Here is a 16,252-nt window from a genome sequence, read left to right as displayed (position 1 = left end):
TTTTCAGCTGAAGTACTAGTGTCAAACTATCAAGAACCTGTTACTATATTTAGAACACTTATTAAAAAATTACTTTTTTAACAGTGTTTTATTTATTGGTTTTTAGCCTTAGCAAAGAATTGCAGTATGTTATTAAAAATATCATAATCAAGTTGAGGACCCTAACATGGCTATTTCTCTAATTGTCTTACAATTCATTGCCAATAAGAATACTGTAGTTATGGTGCTGGAGTGAGTAGCGCTGGCTACTCTTGGAGAGGACCTCCGTTCTCCCAGCACCCACACGGTAGCTCACAGTGGTCTGTACTCCAGTCCTAGGGGATCCAGTGCCCTGTGGATATTTTCTGTGGGCGGGCACTAGGCACGAACATGGTGTATACACACATACAGGCAAAATATCCCCCACCACACTCACATAGTTTTTTAAACAAAAAAAGGTGCTATATTTATTTTATTTTTTTCTTAGACAAGTGGTCAGCAAATTATGGTTTACCTTTGGAGGTGGGTATGGTAGGACATGCCTTTAAAACACTAGCATTCAGGAAGGCAGAGGTGGATCTCTGTGAGTTCCATGACAGCCAGGGCTGCAGAGACACTGTTTCAGAAAACAAGCAAACAAAAAAGGATTTATTGAAAAATACTTACTGCATATTTGTTCTTACTGATTTTATGCTGTGATGGCAGAATTGAGAAGCTACTACAGAGAACACTGTGTATAGGAAACAAAATGATTTACTCTTGGATTTTATTGAAAGTGCCATCATAGTAATGTCTGTATAGCTTGGTATTTTAATTCTAGAAAATAGTCTTTATCTGTGTTACAGATTAAACTATAAAAGTGCATATTATATGTATACTTTACATTCTTAAATGATCGATAATACTTAATGAAGTGATCTAATGAGTTAAACCCCTAGCCAGTATACTGACTTTTGAATCCTGGTGTGGAATGTTATTTATGACATGTCTTAATTATATAATAAAAATATTTCATAGTTTGTGTTTTATCTGTGTGGGATGGTACTCAACGGGAAGTCCTAGCACTGGAGTGGCAGGGGTAAGAGAATTGCAAGTTTGAGCGTGCTCTGGACTACCTAGTGAGAGACTTCATTTTAAAACAGATAGACAGACGAAAACCCAAATTTAACACTGCATGAGGCAGAGATTGTTGGATCTCTGTGAGTTCTAGGTCAGCCTGCTCTACCTAGCCAGTTCTAGGATAGCCAGGGCTGCATGAGACCTTGTCTGGGGGGAGGGGGGGTATGACAACGGCAGTCGTAGAAACAGTTGAGAATCAGTTCAAGGGATTATTTTGTTTTCAAGCACTAGTAAGATTCAATCTTTACCTGCGGTTTAGGAGTGGTTTTGTGTTTTGTTTTTTTCTCTAGTCAAAGGGAGAAATGACTGACATAAGTCCATTAGCTTATCCCAAGCTTCTGCTTAGTGTCTGAATGAACACCTTCCCTAATTAGGAACATACCTGATTTGCATTTTAAGAAAATTCCCCTGGGCTGGTAGTGGTGGTCCACACCTTTGTGGAGGTCAGCTTGGTCTGTGGGGCACGTTCTAGGTCAGCTGGGGCTATAGAGTAAGACCGTGTCTTAGAAATAGAAGTTTACTCTAGAATTGGTGTTTATTAATAATTATAAAAATGTCTAAGCTGGCACATGGTTGCTTAATCCTGTAATCTCAGAAATTGTAGGCCTGAGGTAGGAGGGTTGCCATAAGTCTGGAGGCAAGCCTGGGTTAAGGAGTGATACTGTTTAAGTCTCAGTGGGATTTGTAGAATGAAAAATAGTTTTATAGATGAGTTCATGTTTTTAAAAATGAGTCATCCTGTGAGGATCTGGGGATACCACTTTGGTAAAAGGCTTTCCTAGCAGGTATAAGGTACCTAGAACCAAAGCAAACAAATAATGAACCAGCAAACTAGATACTCTCGAATAGGGGATGTAGCTCAGTTGCCAAAGCACTTGCTTAATGTGTGGTCCCAAACTGTATTCCAAGAACTGAAATAAACAAGTTGGAAGGATTGTTTAACATTGAAAAATCTTTAGTGAGTGTAACCTGCTACTTCTCTCTCCCCTCCCCTCCCCCTCCCTCTTTTCTTTCTTTCTCTCCTTTTTTTCTCTCTCTCTCTCTCTTCTCCCCCGCCCCCTTTCTTCTCTTTCTGTTTTTGGTTTTGGTTTTTTGAGACAGGTTTTCTCTGTGCAGCCCTGGCTGTCCTTGAACTCACAGAGATCCACCTACCTCTGCCTCTCAAGTGCTGGGATTAAAGGAATTACCACCACTGCCCTGCTAACCTGCCACATTTTTAACAAAGTGAAATAGAAATATCATATATCTTACCCATATGGAGAAAAACTAACACTCATTTCTCATTAAAAGATGATAATTGGGGTTGGGGATTTAGCTCAGTGGTAGAGCGCTTGCCTAGCAAGCACAAGGCCCTGGGTTTGGTCCTCTGCTGGGGGGGGGGGGGTAATTGTAATGAGAAAATATTACACTTGGAAGACTATTGTACAAGACTGTGGCAGGCTTTGTATGGTTTTGTCTCCTCTCTTTTGACCTTATACTAGATGTTAATAATTTGTGTAGTTTAACTTGCTATCATTTTTAAGATTTTCTAACTTGTGTTTCAGTGCAACCGACTGTTAAAGTGGTGTCCTGCCCCAGATTGCCACCATGTTGTTAAAGTCCAATATCCTGATGCGAAACCTGTTCGCTGCAAGTGTGGGCGCCAGTTTTGGTAAGCAAGTAATTTCCTAAATGAGTGAAGCGAATGGAGGGTTTCTACTTTCTCTTGGTAATAAAATAGGGGAACACTTCATGCTGGGAGATAAGTGATACTAGTTAAGAAATAGTGTATAGTTTTTTTAAGTTAAGATAGAAATCACATCTTGAAATTTTTTTCTTCTTTCCAAGATGCCTTTTATCTTAGAGAGAGAGAGAGAGAGAGAGAGAGAGAGAGAGAGAGAGAGAGAGAGAGAGAGAGAGAGAGCGAGAGCGCGTTTTGTTTGAAGGCAGTCTGATTTTATAGTTTCATAGCCTCAAATTCACGTTCATACTTTTCCTCAGCCTCCCAAGTTCTGGGTTAAGCATATACCACCACACCTGCTGAATGTATTGTTCATCAAGGGAAAATAAAGCTATAATCATAGTTTTCTTTGTATTTCATTTTAACTTTTAATGAGAGAAATCTGGGTTAATTGCCTTTTGTTTCAACACTCAGAAAACTCAAGTGTGAGTGTATGTGTGTGGTACTTAGGTGCTCATGTGTGTGCTTGGTGATGGTGTGGTGGTGTCTTGGGGAATCAAACTCCAGTCAAAGCTTAGTTGGCAACGCTTATCCACTGAGCCTTCTCTCTGGTCCAGATTGCTGTCGTCATGTAGTATTTTGTTCTATCTGGCTCTTGCTCTCTACCTTTATATTGTCATTGACTAAGGAATAAATAATATGCAGTTTATTTAAAAACAAAAAAATTCCTTGATTTAGACAAGATTTTTTTGTAATCTTGTATTTATTTATGTTTTGTTGTTTTCCTTTATTAAGAAATTTTCAGCCGGGCGGTGGTGGCGCACGCCTTTAATCCCAGCACTCGGGAGGCAGAGGCAGGCGGATCTCTGTGAGTTCGAGGCCAGCCTGGGCTACCAAGTGAGTTCCAGGAAAGGCGCAAAACTACGCAGAGAAACCCTGTCTCGAAAAACCAAAAAAAAAAAAAAAAAAAAAAAAAAAGAAATTTTCTACTCACTCTACATACCACCCACAGATCCCACCTCCTCCTACCCCCCCAACAAGTTTTTATCTTATAAGAAAATGTAGTTAATTTTGGTTGTTTGAGCCAACTTTCTTGGTAATTTGGGCCTTAAGAGTTCTGTAGTATATTTTTCCTTTGTCTGGACACTAGATTTTCTTTATCAGAGATTTTTTAACATCAAATATTAGGGGATATCTTAGTGTCTCTGAAGTGTTTAGCTGACTTTCTTTTCCTCTGTGGATAGCCTGGGAATTTCCTAGTTTGAAAGTTCTTATTCTTTTTCATTAATAATTCATCTCTAAGTCCATCTTTGCATTTAGAGGCCAAGCTGCATCTTCAACAATGTTTCAACAATATTCAAAATATCAATATTTGATATTAAGTTTCATTGTTCATATATTCTACCTTGCATAAAAACAGTTAAGTCAGGTTCTACTTTTTACAATGAACGGTGGTATTCTAGTTTGCAATAGCATGTTCCTCATTTTTATCAAGAGACATCATCAGAATGACCTTTATTGGCTTTAGGTCCACACACATTCTATTTCGGACTGTTATTCTTTTAAGATGACTGGGACTTTCTCTGCACCTCTTTTTTCATGATCAAGTTTCACCACAATCACCCTGGAATAGTCTATTCAAGATAATGCATTCTTTTTCTAACACACATCCCAAATCCTTTTATTATTGAGTTCCAATTCTGCTTCCTCATTTTAGGCTTTGTTAAAAAGAGCATTCCTCACCGCTCATACCAATTTTCCTATAACAGAATACCAAGATAATCTAGTATTTACACAATAGGAATTTATTTCTCAAGCTTGGAAGTCCTGGGTCAGTGTGCTTGTGGGTTACTTGTGTTGGTATAGGTCTGCTTTTTGCTATAGAGAGGATATCTTGTGAATAATCTCACGTGGTGGAAGGAACAATACAACCGTCTCCATCTCTTTATTGTGTTGTTCATGAATACAACCCTCATAACATAATCACCTTACAAGCACCCCTAGGTTGTGTGTGTGTGTGTGTGTGTGTGTGTGAGAGAGAGAGAGAGAGAGAGAGAGAGAGAGAGAGAGAGAGAGAGAGAGAGAGAGAGAGAGAGATCCACCTGCTTCTGCCTTCCAGGTGCTGGGATTAAAGACATGCACCATCATACCCAACAGCCCCTACCTTTTAATACTGTCACACTGATGATTAGGTTTCAACATTGAAATCAGGGTGGGGCACATGCAGAATATAGCAGAAAGGTAAAATGGTCTTAGTCTTTTTAAAGAAAAGGAGAGAACTGGAACTACCACCAGATGTGGTGTTTTGTTTTCAAGACAGGGTTTCTCTGTAGTTTTGGTGCCTGTCCTCGATCTTGCTCTGTAAATCAGGCTGGCCTCAAACTCACAGAGATCCGCCTGACCCTGCCTCCCAAGTGTTGAGATTAAAGGTGTGTGCCACCACCGCCCAGCTCAATAGATGTTTTGTTGGTAGGTATTTCAGTATTGTTCTAATTCTTTAAAAATACCAATAGAATAAATCAATATCCCCCAAGAGCAAATAAATTCACAAACATGTAAGCATGTATACAATGCAAATTGTATTGATAAAGATAACAATGCCTTACTGTTTAGGGTTTAACCCTGTGACCTGGGGAGATGATGGTTCCGTGTGTAAAGTGCTTACTCTGCAAGAGTCAGGGACCTGAGTCCCAGAACCACATAAAGCTGGGCACCCCAGCATCCATCCACCTGTACTTCAGTTCTCCTATGGTGATGGGAGGCAAAACCAAGAGACTCCCTGGAGTTTGTGAGCCAGCTCTGCTTGTGTAGAGTGTGCAGTGAGCACCACCATGGAAGAGAGACCCTGCTTCAAACAAGGTCCTCCTCCCACACAGATCTCCCCTCTGTAACAGACAAGAAGATGAAATTAATAAGAAACATCTCTCTCTTTGGTAAAAAGTATTTACTACAGTTAGATTTCTTTATGTGTATCAGTTTTTTCTTAGATGTATGTCTGTATACCACATATGTTCAGTGCCCCCAAAGGCCAGAAGAGGGCATCAGATCCCTGTAACTGGAGTTGGTTGTCAGCCATCCTGTGGATGCTGGCAGTCAAACCTGGGTCGTCTGCAAGAGCAACACATGCTCTTACTCATTGAGCCGTCTCTCCAGCCCTTGTGTTGTCTTTCTGTTAGGAAATGAAATGTGGCATACATTTGAAGCTCCTTGGTACCCTGTTCCATCGGATTCCTTATCTACCTTGTTAGAGAAATAATCATTTCCTTAACCTCTTTAGTTCTTTTTTGGCCTTTTTTTTTATCTTTCTTACAAATTACTTGATAATCATCAATTTCATTTTGTGTACGTTTTACTAAACTTATTTTTTGACCATTTTATGCATATATAGTACATTTTGATTTTTCTGCCCCCTCTGCCCTGTCACATGTCCCTCCTGTCCCTATCACCCTTTCCCACTGCATCCCTAGAATCCCTTTCCCACATTCACATCTTACCTTGTGACTCACTGAGCTCCTTCTGTGTGGCCACGAGTTTGGAACAATCCATCAGAGCCTGGTGGACTCCACACTAGTGGACATACTGTTTGTGTGGCCTGTGCTATTCCTGCCCTCCACCCACCCATTTTTGATGAAGGGCGTTACTATAGTGCAAGCTAGCTTTGAATTCTCTATTCTTCTTGGGGCCTGGGATTTTATATAGGCTACCATGCTAGTCCATCATCAAGTTGTTTTTTCATAAGCATTTATGTTTCCTTCATTTACACCCCTACCCTGTAAGCATACATGTGCTTAGTGCAGAATTACAGATGTGAGCCACCATGAGTTGTTTTTTTTTTTGTTTTGTTTTGTTTTTGTTTTTGGAGACAGGGTTTCTCTGTGTAGCTTTGCGCCTTTCCTGGATCTCGCTCTGTAGACCAGGCTGGCCTCGAACTCACAAAGATCCGCCTGGCTCTGCCTCCCGAGTGCTGGAATTAAAGGTGTGCGCCACCACCGCCCGGCGAGTTTTTTGTTTTTTAATAGATTGGCCAGTGCCACTTTTCTCTACGGGCCTGAGTTTAATCTACTCACATTTTGCAAAGATGGCCCCATTTTTGTCTCATGTATTGTTTACTGTATATTAGTATGAAATTGTGAATCATCCTGCAAATGCAGGATTTGTTCTTCAGTTGGAGTACTTAGTGTATGAAGATAGAATTATATTTGGTGAAACACTACTAAAAGCTTCTCAGTACAATCAAGTGAGACATTCTAACAACAGTTACTGTGTTGTTATCAGGGCATGTCTTTATGCTTCTAGTCATTCTCATTTCATACATAATGAGTACCTATTATATGCTGGTCCTAGAACACACTCATTCTGAAAAAATTCACTGTAAAATAAATGGACACATTACTTGCATTGGTATTTGCCAGTCATTTAGAATTTCCTGACAATACTAGAGAACTGAAGAGTATGAAATGGTTGAGTTGTTTACTTACAGTAAGCAGTATTATTTATCTAAACTCTTTGTGTCCTTTACTAGCTTTAACTGTGGCGAAAATTGGCATGATCCTGTTAAATGTAAGGTGAGCTTTCTTTCTTTTTGCTTTGTTTTTCTTAATAACAGGTCAGTACATTTATAAGATTCGATTAAAGATAACAGCTGATGACTTTGTATTAGCAAACAGAAGATTTTATTCTGCCCTTTTTATTTCTAGTGATCATTTACAGGTATTCTAAGTGTGTTCTTTAGAGTGTCAAGTTCCTGCTTATTCTTAGAATATCTGTGAGTGGAGCAGCGCTGGTGTCAGACTTTGTTTTGGGAGGAATAACGTTATAGTTTGACTTTTCCTCAAGATTCCAGCCTCCCATCTCCACTTTAACCAGACAAAATTCTTACATAAAATTCTTGATCTTATATAAATGAGCTTTTATAGCTACAAATTTTCCTGCTTTGAAAATATGACTAATGATAATCTATTCCTTTTTGACTCTCACATTTAAAGCTTGTCTTTGTTTAAGTGCTGAAATAAGCTGCTATTCTTAAGCTCTTAGTTATATTCTAATGATTGTTATTTTCAAATAGTGGTTGAAGAAGTGGATTAAAAAGTGTGATGATGACAGTGAAACTTCTAATTGGATTGCAGCTAACACAAAGGTTGGTCCATCCATGTGTCCCCCCCCCCCCCCCTTCAACCCCATCCCCAAACTGTTGAAAAGAACGTGGTGAAGGATAGGTGTTTATATAAGCATTAGCAAAAGCAGTGTGAGTTTATGTTGGTATGAGCCTTACAATAGCTTTTATCCACCCTATCCCCAATGGTTGTCTATTGGTTCCTTAATTACTTTCAGGTATTTGTTATTGAGCAGCTCTAAGGCAGTATGCATAGTGCTCTACTTTTATTGTAAAAACAGGAATTTCCTGTAGAACAAGCTAATTTTGCTAAGCTAGATTTGAGGATTCTCCATCCAGTTCATTTATATTGACCTAATACTCATTTTTTTCTTTTCTTTTCTTTTTTTTTTTTACATTTTTTTTTGTTTTTGTTTTTGTTTTTCGAGACAGGGTTTCTAAAACTGTGTAGTTTTGGTGCCTATCCTGGATCTCGCTCTGTAGACCAGGCCAGCCTCAAAGATACAGAGATCTAGATCTGCCTGGCTCTGCTTCCTGAGTGCTGGGATTAAAGGCCCTTTTTTAAAATCATTTTTATTTAGTGTGCATGTATATGCTCATGTCCAGGTCAGGGGAGAACCACTTACAGGAATCAGTTTTTGCTTTCCACTCTGTAGCTACAGTGTATTGAACCTGTACTTGCTTGATGGCAAGTACCCTTAGCCCCTGACCTGTGTCACCAGCTATTGTCATTTTCTACTTTAAATTTCTCAGTTTTACTTTTTAGAAGTCCATCTTTAGAGGCCAGGATTTAAACAGAGTAACTAATTTTATGTTTTGATTGTGTAAAGTAAGTCTAACAGAAGTGATTCTCTGATTCTACTTTATGATATACATCTAAAATATGACTTATGTGAAAAATTGAAAGTGGACCGATGGTAGTAGTCCTTATTTTTATTTTGAAGTATGTTATTAATGAAGCTAGTTGTAAATTCAGTCTCTTTGGCACTGTGAATGTAGCTCAGTTGGTAGAGAGCTCGCCTAACAGGCACAGAGCCCTGGTCTGGATCCTAAACACGATAGAAACTGAATATGGGGACACAACCTGTAATGTCAGCCCTGCAGAAGTGGAGGCAGGTATCAGAAGTTCAACACCAGCACAAAGTTACACAAGACTTTGTAGGAAAATATAAAAACAAGGGCTGAGAAGATGTGTTTGCTGCTCAAGTAGGAAGACCTGAGTTCAGATCCTTGATACCCAAATGAAAGGCAGCTGTGGCCATGTAACCCCCAGTGCTGTGTTTCAGAGACAGTGGATTCCCTGGAGTTCAGTGGTCAACCAGCTTAGCTGAACTTGAAGACCTCATTGAGAGTGTCTGAGAGGAATAAGGCTGAGAGCTATGTTATAGGACTCCCTAGTGTCATCTTTCGCACAAGTGTGTGCACACTGTCCATGCCACTCAAATTTAAAGTATTGTGGCTCACACCATTGATCCCAGCACTTTGAGTTTGAAGCCAGCCTAGTTAAATAGTGAGTTCTAGTACAGCCAGGGCTTTATAGAGAGACCCTGTCTCAACAACAACGAAAGTTTTTAAAAGTACATAAAAACAAAAGCAGAAGTTGTGAGCCTCAGTATGAATTCAATTTGGAAGTCAGGGCCAGATTACCCGTATATGGATCCTATGTGACCTAGAATTAGTTTCCTTGTTATTTCTATTTTGTCTTTTATTCATGTGACCAACAGGAATAAGTAGCATTGTTACAATGTTTATGCTGCATATAAAACTCTGAGAACAGTGCCAAAGGATAGAAAGTACTCTACAGCTAAGTGGTACTAAACTGTGTTACAATGAGTAAAATAATTAACTTCAAAGTTTTAATCAAACTTAGTGTGTCTGATTAAAAATATTTTGATTGGTTTTCACTGGGGTGGAGATGGTTCAGCACCTGAGAGCACTGGCTCCTCTTCCTTCCATAGGACCTGAGTTCAATTCCCACCTGCATGGTGGCTCATCACTTTCTATAATTCCAGCTCCAGGAGATCTGATGCCTTCTTCTGGTCTCCACAGGCAGCTGCATACAGATGACAAACACACAGACATACATATAAATAAAAATAAATACTAAAAAAAAAAAAAGAAGCATTACATTGTTGTATTTGTTAAAACCCAGTAATAATGATACAGGTTATATTTAATGGTATTTATTACTTATGTGTATTAACTCTAATAAATAAATGAAATCTCGAACTGGCTTCTCTCCTCAGTGGTAGCAATACAGCTTAGTGTAGCGTTGACACCAACTTTATAGTTTTTTTCCATAGGAATGTCCCAAATGCCATGTCACAATTGAGAAGGATGGCGGTTGTAATCACATGGTTTGTCGTAACCAGAACTGTAAAGCAGAGTTTTGCTGGGTGTGTCTTGGCCCTTGGGAACCACATGGATCTGCCTGGTAGGTTGGACAAATGGTAGAGTATGTTCACATAATTATGGGATGTATACCACATATAAATGATACTTCTGCCTTTGATTATCATTTGACTTGAGCTAAATAAACAATATGTCGTTTCAGTAGAGGAATATGTTCAAGATAGCCATAGAGAGGGATTAGGTAGTGATATTTCTCACAGGAATTAATAATTGAGACAAACCTTTGGGTTGATATTTTCATTAATTAAAGTTGGAAACAAAGTAAAAGCAACACTGAACGGAGGTAGAGTAATGTTTTAAGTTCATGATTTTAATTTTTAGTTACAGTGTCTGATACATCCTTTAGGTAGACATTGTAAACTAGAGTTTATGTACAGAAATTTAACCTGTGTGTTTTCCTTACCCTACAACATCATTAAACAAGTTTTGTTGTCTTTAATAATTGGAAAGCTATTGAGCAAAAATCTTTATTTTTAGCCTCTCTTTGAAATAGGCTTGCGTTTCTATTTGGAAGAATTACCTACAGTTCTTCAAATGGGCCTTTATTGTGCAATGTTATAAGTTCTTCATGACTGAGAGTTAATGTTAGATATGTGTGCATCCATTGGAGATGGGGTCCAGGATGCACTCTGGATACCAAAATCTGAGCATCATTATGGCCACTATATACACTAGTATAGTATTTGCATGTATATAGATTACTTATAATACCTAGCACACAGTGATTGTTCTTTAAACAGTATCATTTAGGGAATAATGACAAGGATAAAGACTTCTGTTTGTGTTCAGTACAGTTGGGAATTATCTTCAGATACTTTTTGCTCTCTGTGTTAAATGGCGTCATTCCATTTCTTTCTGTACTAATAGATAATTTTGTGATATGCCTGTTTATTTGAGAAAATGCAAGTTAAATTTTAGATGAGTTTGAGAAAATTTTAGATGAGGTTGATTGAGAAACAGGAGCTAAGCACATACCCTGTTGAAATGAAAATGTTTGTGTTACCTTCCTACTTTCTTTTGATCCCCCTTCCTCCAGTAAGTTGTGGGGGATAGGGAAAGTTAGGAAATAGAACTGTGGTATAAAATAGTTTGGATATTGTGAGGGTTTAAGTTAAAGTAACATGGTTAGATGAAAAGGGTCTGTCTGTATTGTGTCCTTACAGATTGTCAAATAATTACAGTGCTCTGTGGAGATTGGATGGGAGGGGGCATGCAGGTTCAAGACAAGATAAAGGAAATAGGAACTTAATACAAAAGTTAGGCATTTGCTTTTAATTTAATTGGAACCTGTATTAGTTATAGCAATTGGAAGAATGATAATAGGGTTCACTTCTGAAACTAATTCTAAGGAAAATCTAATTTGTTATTGGTAAATAAAGAAGTTATGCCATTGTCAACTGAAGACAGATTCTGTTTGTTTGTTTTGGTTTTGTGGGGATTCTCTGTTTAGTTTTGGTGCCTGTCCTAGATGTCGCTTTGTAGGCCAGCCTGTCCTTGAACTCACAGAGATTCACCTGGCTTAAAGGTTGTGGGATTTTTTTGAGTCAGAGTTTTTCTGTGTAGCCTTGGCTGTCCTGGAACTTGCTCTGTAGATCAGACTTGCCAGAACTCTCAGAGATCTACCTGCCTCTGCCTCCCAAGTGCTGGGATTAAAGGGGGCTACCTCTTCCTCCTTTACCCCCACCCCCCTCCCCTCCTGTCTCTCATGATAGCAAACTTAGGGGTTTCCAGAAACTATAATAAGGACACTGTATATTTTTTTATGCAAGCCTAGAGAAGTGGGGAATAAAGAAGAGTTTTTCAAGACCTTTGAGTTTGATGACATCTCTCATCATGACTCAGATTTTAATTAAGTTATGCAAAGCAAAAGCACTACCACAGGCTGAATGATGACCTGGGTGAAAGGGCCATGCCTTTATACTTACTTGCAAATGTATCCTTTGTTTTTCTGTATGTTTTAAAATGCCTTTATCATAACAGTATTCCAAGTAGCACAATCAGTTATTTGAGTTAGAAGAGTTAGAAATATAGGTAGAGCCAGGCGGTGGTGGGCACACGCGTTTAATCCCAGCACTCGGGAGGCAGAGCTAGGCAGATATCTCTGAGTTCAAGGCCAGCCTGGGCTACAGAGTGAGTTCCAGGACAGGCTCCAAATCCATACAGCAAAACCCTGTCTGGAAAAACAGAAACAAAATCAAACAAACAAAAAAAGAAATATATGTAGATACTAAATATTTACTTTTGCTAGCCTTAAAATCTTTAATAGTTTCGGGAGGAAAAAGCCTGTGTTAAGATGGTGCTTTAAAATACATTTTAAAAAGTATTGCAAAGAGTGGATATGGTGGCACACACCTTTAATTCCAGCACTCAGGAGGCAGGTGCATCTCTAAAGGATGGCCTAGCCTGGGTTGCATAAATAGTTCTGGGCCAGCCTGAGTTACATAGACAGACCATATCTCAAAAACAAACTACAAGGGAATGTTGTGAGGTTTAGGAGATAGGAAGAAAAGAATTTTAATAGTTAACCAAGAGATAACAAGAGCAGAGATCTTCCAATTACATTAAGCATACTAGTGCATCAAGAAAAGAACATTGAATGATCAGGTGAAAATTAACATTAAATCTCCCTTACCCAGATAAATTACCTGTTACTCTAAGACCAATTGTGGGAAATAGGCAATCGGCTAGTATCAAAGATTAAGCAATTAAAAGTATAAATTCACATTTCTGATTTAATTCTATACCATACCTAAAAACTATATCTGAACCATATTTCAGTAGAATATTTCATTGGAGACTGAAATTTGTAGCCTATTCAGTAAAAATAGGCAAAGATATTTGGGATTGATTGGCCATTTCTTGCAGTAACCATAATAAATTTGCATTTTCCTTAGGGGAACTTTTAAATATCTTTAAAAGTTTCATGAAAGGTTACCCTACTTCCTTCTGCTTTCTGGTACATTTTCGTAAGAGCTATCTTATCTCCAAAGCCATCTGTTACTCAAACATGTAAGTCAAAGAAAGGTATTGAACACACACACACACACACATAGACAAACACATACATAGACAAACACTTCTCTCAGCATTGCTTTCTGATACACATTTGGTAAAATCAAAGATAATGAGGGTTTGTATATTATGTGTGCCTACAAATACATAGACACCAGTACAGTTCTGAAGGGCTGAAGATACAGCTCAGTGGCAGAGAGAGCATTTGCTTAGTGTGCAAGAGGCTTTAAATCCAATTCTTAGCACCACGTGCACACGTGTATTCAAAAAACAATTCTAAAAATGTTGGTAAGTTTGTACAACAACTCAGTTTTAGATTTACTTTGTGTGTGTGTGTGTGTGTGTCTGTGTGTGTCTGTGTCTGTCTCTATGAATATGCATCTGTCACACACATGGTCACTCAATTTCAACAGCTGTCCACAAAAGGCCAGAAGAGGGCATTAAATAACTTGGAATTGGAGTTCCAGAATGTTTTGAGCTGCTCACATTGTATGCTGGGAATAAACTCTGGTCCTTTTGAGTAGCAAGTGCTCTTAGCTATTGAGCCATCTCTTGAGCCCCATACAATTCACTTTTAACATTTAAATTCAACTTTTTTTGGCGGCGGGGGTGGGGGTATGGAGGGAGGAATGGGGTTTTTAAAAGGCTTCCTTTAGCTCTAAAAGGTTCACTGTTAACAGACTTTGCAGCATGTTAGCTTTTAGCTTCCTGCTAACTGAACTGCCTCTACGTATTAACTCTGAATCACTCTTTGAAAGTCCATTGCTGGTGGATAGTTAAGCATATATATATATATATATATATATATATATATAGCCACAATCAGAGTGTAGTCTCTCATAGAAGATAACATCGTAGCCAGGTGTGGTAGCATGTAACCTTAATCCCAGCACTTGAAGACCAGTGCTAGGCAGATCTCTTGAGTTTTGGGTCCACCTGGTCTACATAGCAGGTCTCAAGCTAGCTAGGGATAGTGAGAGCCTGTGTAAACAACAACAACAACAACAAAAGATACATAGTAACAAGGACAAAAGAAGTACCAATCATTTCCACTCTGAGTTGATTTCTCTGGGCTTGTTCCCTCCTTTTTTATGTATCATTCAGTTTTCAGTGACAGTTAATAGGTCATAACAGTGTGTAAAAGTACATACAGCACAGCATCTCTTAAAGAGTAATTTGCTGATTGTTGGTTCTCTGGTTTATGAAAGGAGAGATACAATGAGTAACAGATGGCTTAGGAGATAAGGTGATCTCTTCAGAAACAGAATTTGAAGTTCAGACTATAAGTAGTAAACATAAACTCTATAATGCAGTGGTTTCTGGTGGTTGTAGCTTAGCTGGTTTGGGATGGGTTACCCAGAAGGTGTGGAATTTCTTATTACATCATGGAGAAGTGATCTAGTATTCCATCTAGACAACCAAAATACTAGGTGTTGATTATGTTCAACCCTCCCAGTGTGCTTTATTTAGCCTTGTAGTTCTGCCATTATAACAATAGAACCCTGGGTGTTTTGACATTTCAGTTTATCTGTTGTAAAGTAGAATATTGGTTCTAGATAATCTCTTAGTCCAAGTTGAAATGCTACATTCTGTTCCTTTTTTAATTGATTTATGGCTTTCTGAAATCCTCTTAATTTTCTTTAAGGTACAACTGTAACCGCTATAATGAGGATGATGCAAAGGCCGCAAGAGATGCCCAAGAGGTGAGTGCAGCCATGGCAGGGCAGCACTGGCTCAGAATCCCCAAGGCACGTTTTTCAGGGTAACTTTGTAGAAGCATTCAGTTCTGAATTATTTTTAGATAGACACTCCAATAAATCCTAGATGTCTGCTTACAATCCTAAAGGGACTCTTAGGATATTTATTAGGCATATTCGTATTTTTGTTTTCTGAGAACGGCACTGTAGCTCAGATTGGCATCAAACTCATTGATCCTTCTGCTGCTTCTTCCTGACTGCTGGATATAGGCATGTGCATTTTGCTCAGTCTTTTTTGTTTTGCTATTGGTTCGTTGATTTTGAGACAAGCTCTTGCTTTTTACCTTGAATTCCAAATCTCAGCTTCCCAAGTCTGAGATTACAGGGGTCTGCCAATCCTCCTCCTCCATAAGGTTAGTCTTGTTGTTTCCTTTGTTTTAGTTGAGCTCTTAGTTGGATATTTTCAGGTCCCGGTGGTGTTTATGGTATCAACACTCACCTCTGCATTCTGCTCATTCAGAAAGGAGAATAAGAGACCAGCAGTTGTTCATGAACTGCTGCTATTCTGTATAGAGCACACAGTGTGTCACTTACTTTCACTTTGTTTTGTTTTTACCTCATTGTTCATGTAGTTCTGATAAGTGAGCTGATTTGAAACAGACCCCTCAGGAGTCTCCTGACATAGAGAAATGACCTGTTTTTAGGAAAGGATCCAGACAATAGGTTTGGGTTTATAATACTTTTTTTTAACCTTGTAATTTTTTTTTTTTTTTTTTTTTTTTGGTTTTTCGAGACAGGGTTTCTCTGTGTAGCTTTGCGCCTTTCCTGGAACTCACTTGGTAGCCCAGGCTGGCCTCGAACTCACAGAGATCCGCCTGGCTCTGCCTCCCGAGTGCTGGGATTAAAGGCATAACCTTGTAATTTTAATAGTAGTTGTAAAAACATTGAGTTTTCATTTGGTCGTTCATTATTGAAATTCCTAGAGACAAAAAAATGCTAAATGGTCTTCCAAGCTGGATACAATCCAAAACATGGATTGCATGTTTGTTATTATTTGTTCTTAAAGGCATTTCTTTAAATTTTCTAGGCCTGGCATATTGCTGTGTGCCTGTAATCCAACACTCTGGAGGCTTTGGAGGATCTCAATTTTGAGTCCAGCAAGAAACCTCTCACTCAACACACACAGACCTCAATCATTTCTAATTTTAAAAAAAAAATGCCCCCAATACATATTACGATACACTCCCATATTGGTAGAAA

At 38.6% G+C, this 16,252-nt stretch overlaps 1 protein-coding gene across 2 annotated transcripts in view; it reads left to right on the top strand.

Moving 5' to 3' along the window:
- Arih1 (ariadne RBR E3 ubiquitin protein ligase 1) overlaps positions 1–16,252 on the top strand; it is a 99,373-nt gene that overhangs the window by 71,904 nt on the left and 11,217 nt on the right. The window contains exons 7-11 of one of the 2 annotated variants that reach the window (XM_076575366.1): positions 2,643–2,749; positions 7,281–7,323; positions 7,824–7,895; positions 10,175–10,305; positions 14,941–15,043. In XM_076575366.1, coding sequence (XP_076431481.1) covers positions 2,643–2,749; positions 7,281–7,323; positions 7,824–7,895; positions 10,175–10,305; positions 14,941–15,043 — 456 coding nt within the window. The remainder of the gene's footprint in view (positions 1–2,642; positions 2,750–7,280; positions 7,324–7,823; positions 7,896–10,174; positions 10,306–14,940; positions 15,044–16,252) is intronic. The other variant, XM_076575365.1, reaches the window with a different exon arrangement.

The sequence above is a fragment of the Peromyscus maniculatus genome, chromosome 7 (genome assembly GCF_049852395.1).
Source record: "Peromyscus maniculatus bairdii isolate BWxNUB_F1_BW_parent chromosome 7, HU_Pman_BW_mat_3.1, whole genome shotgun sequence".
Lineage (NCBI taxonomy): Eukaryota > Metazoa > Chordata > Mammalia > Rodentia > Cricetidae > Peromyscus > Peromyscus maniculatus.
The sequence above is the reverse complement of the archived record's forward strand: the minus strand, read 5'-3'. Positions and strand labels throughout refer to the sequence as shown.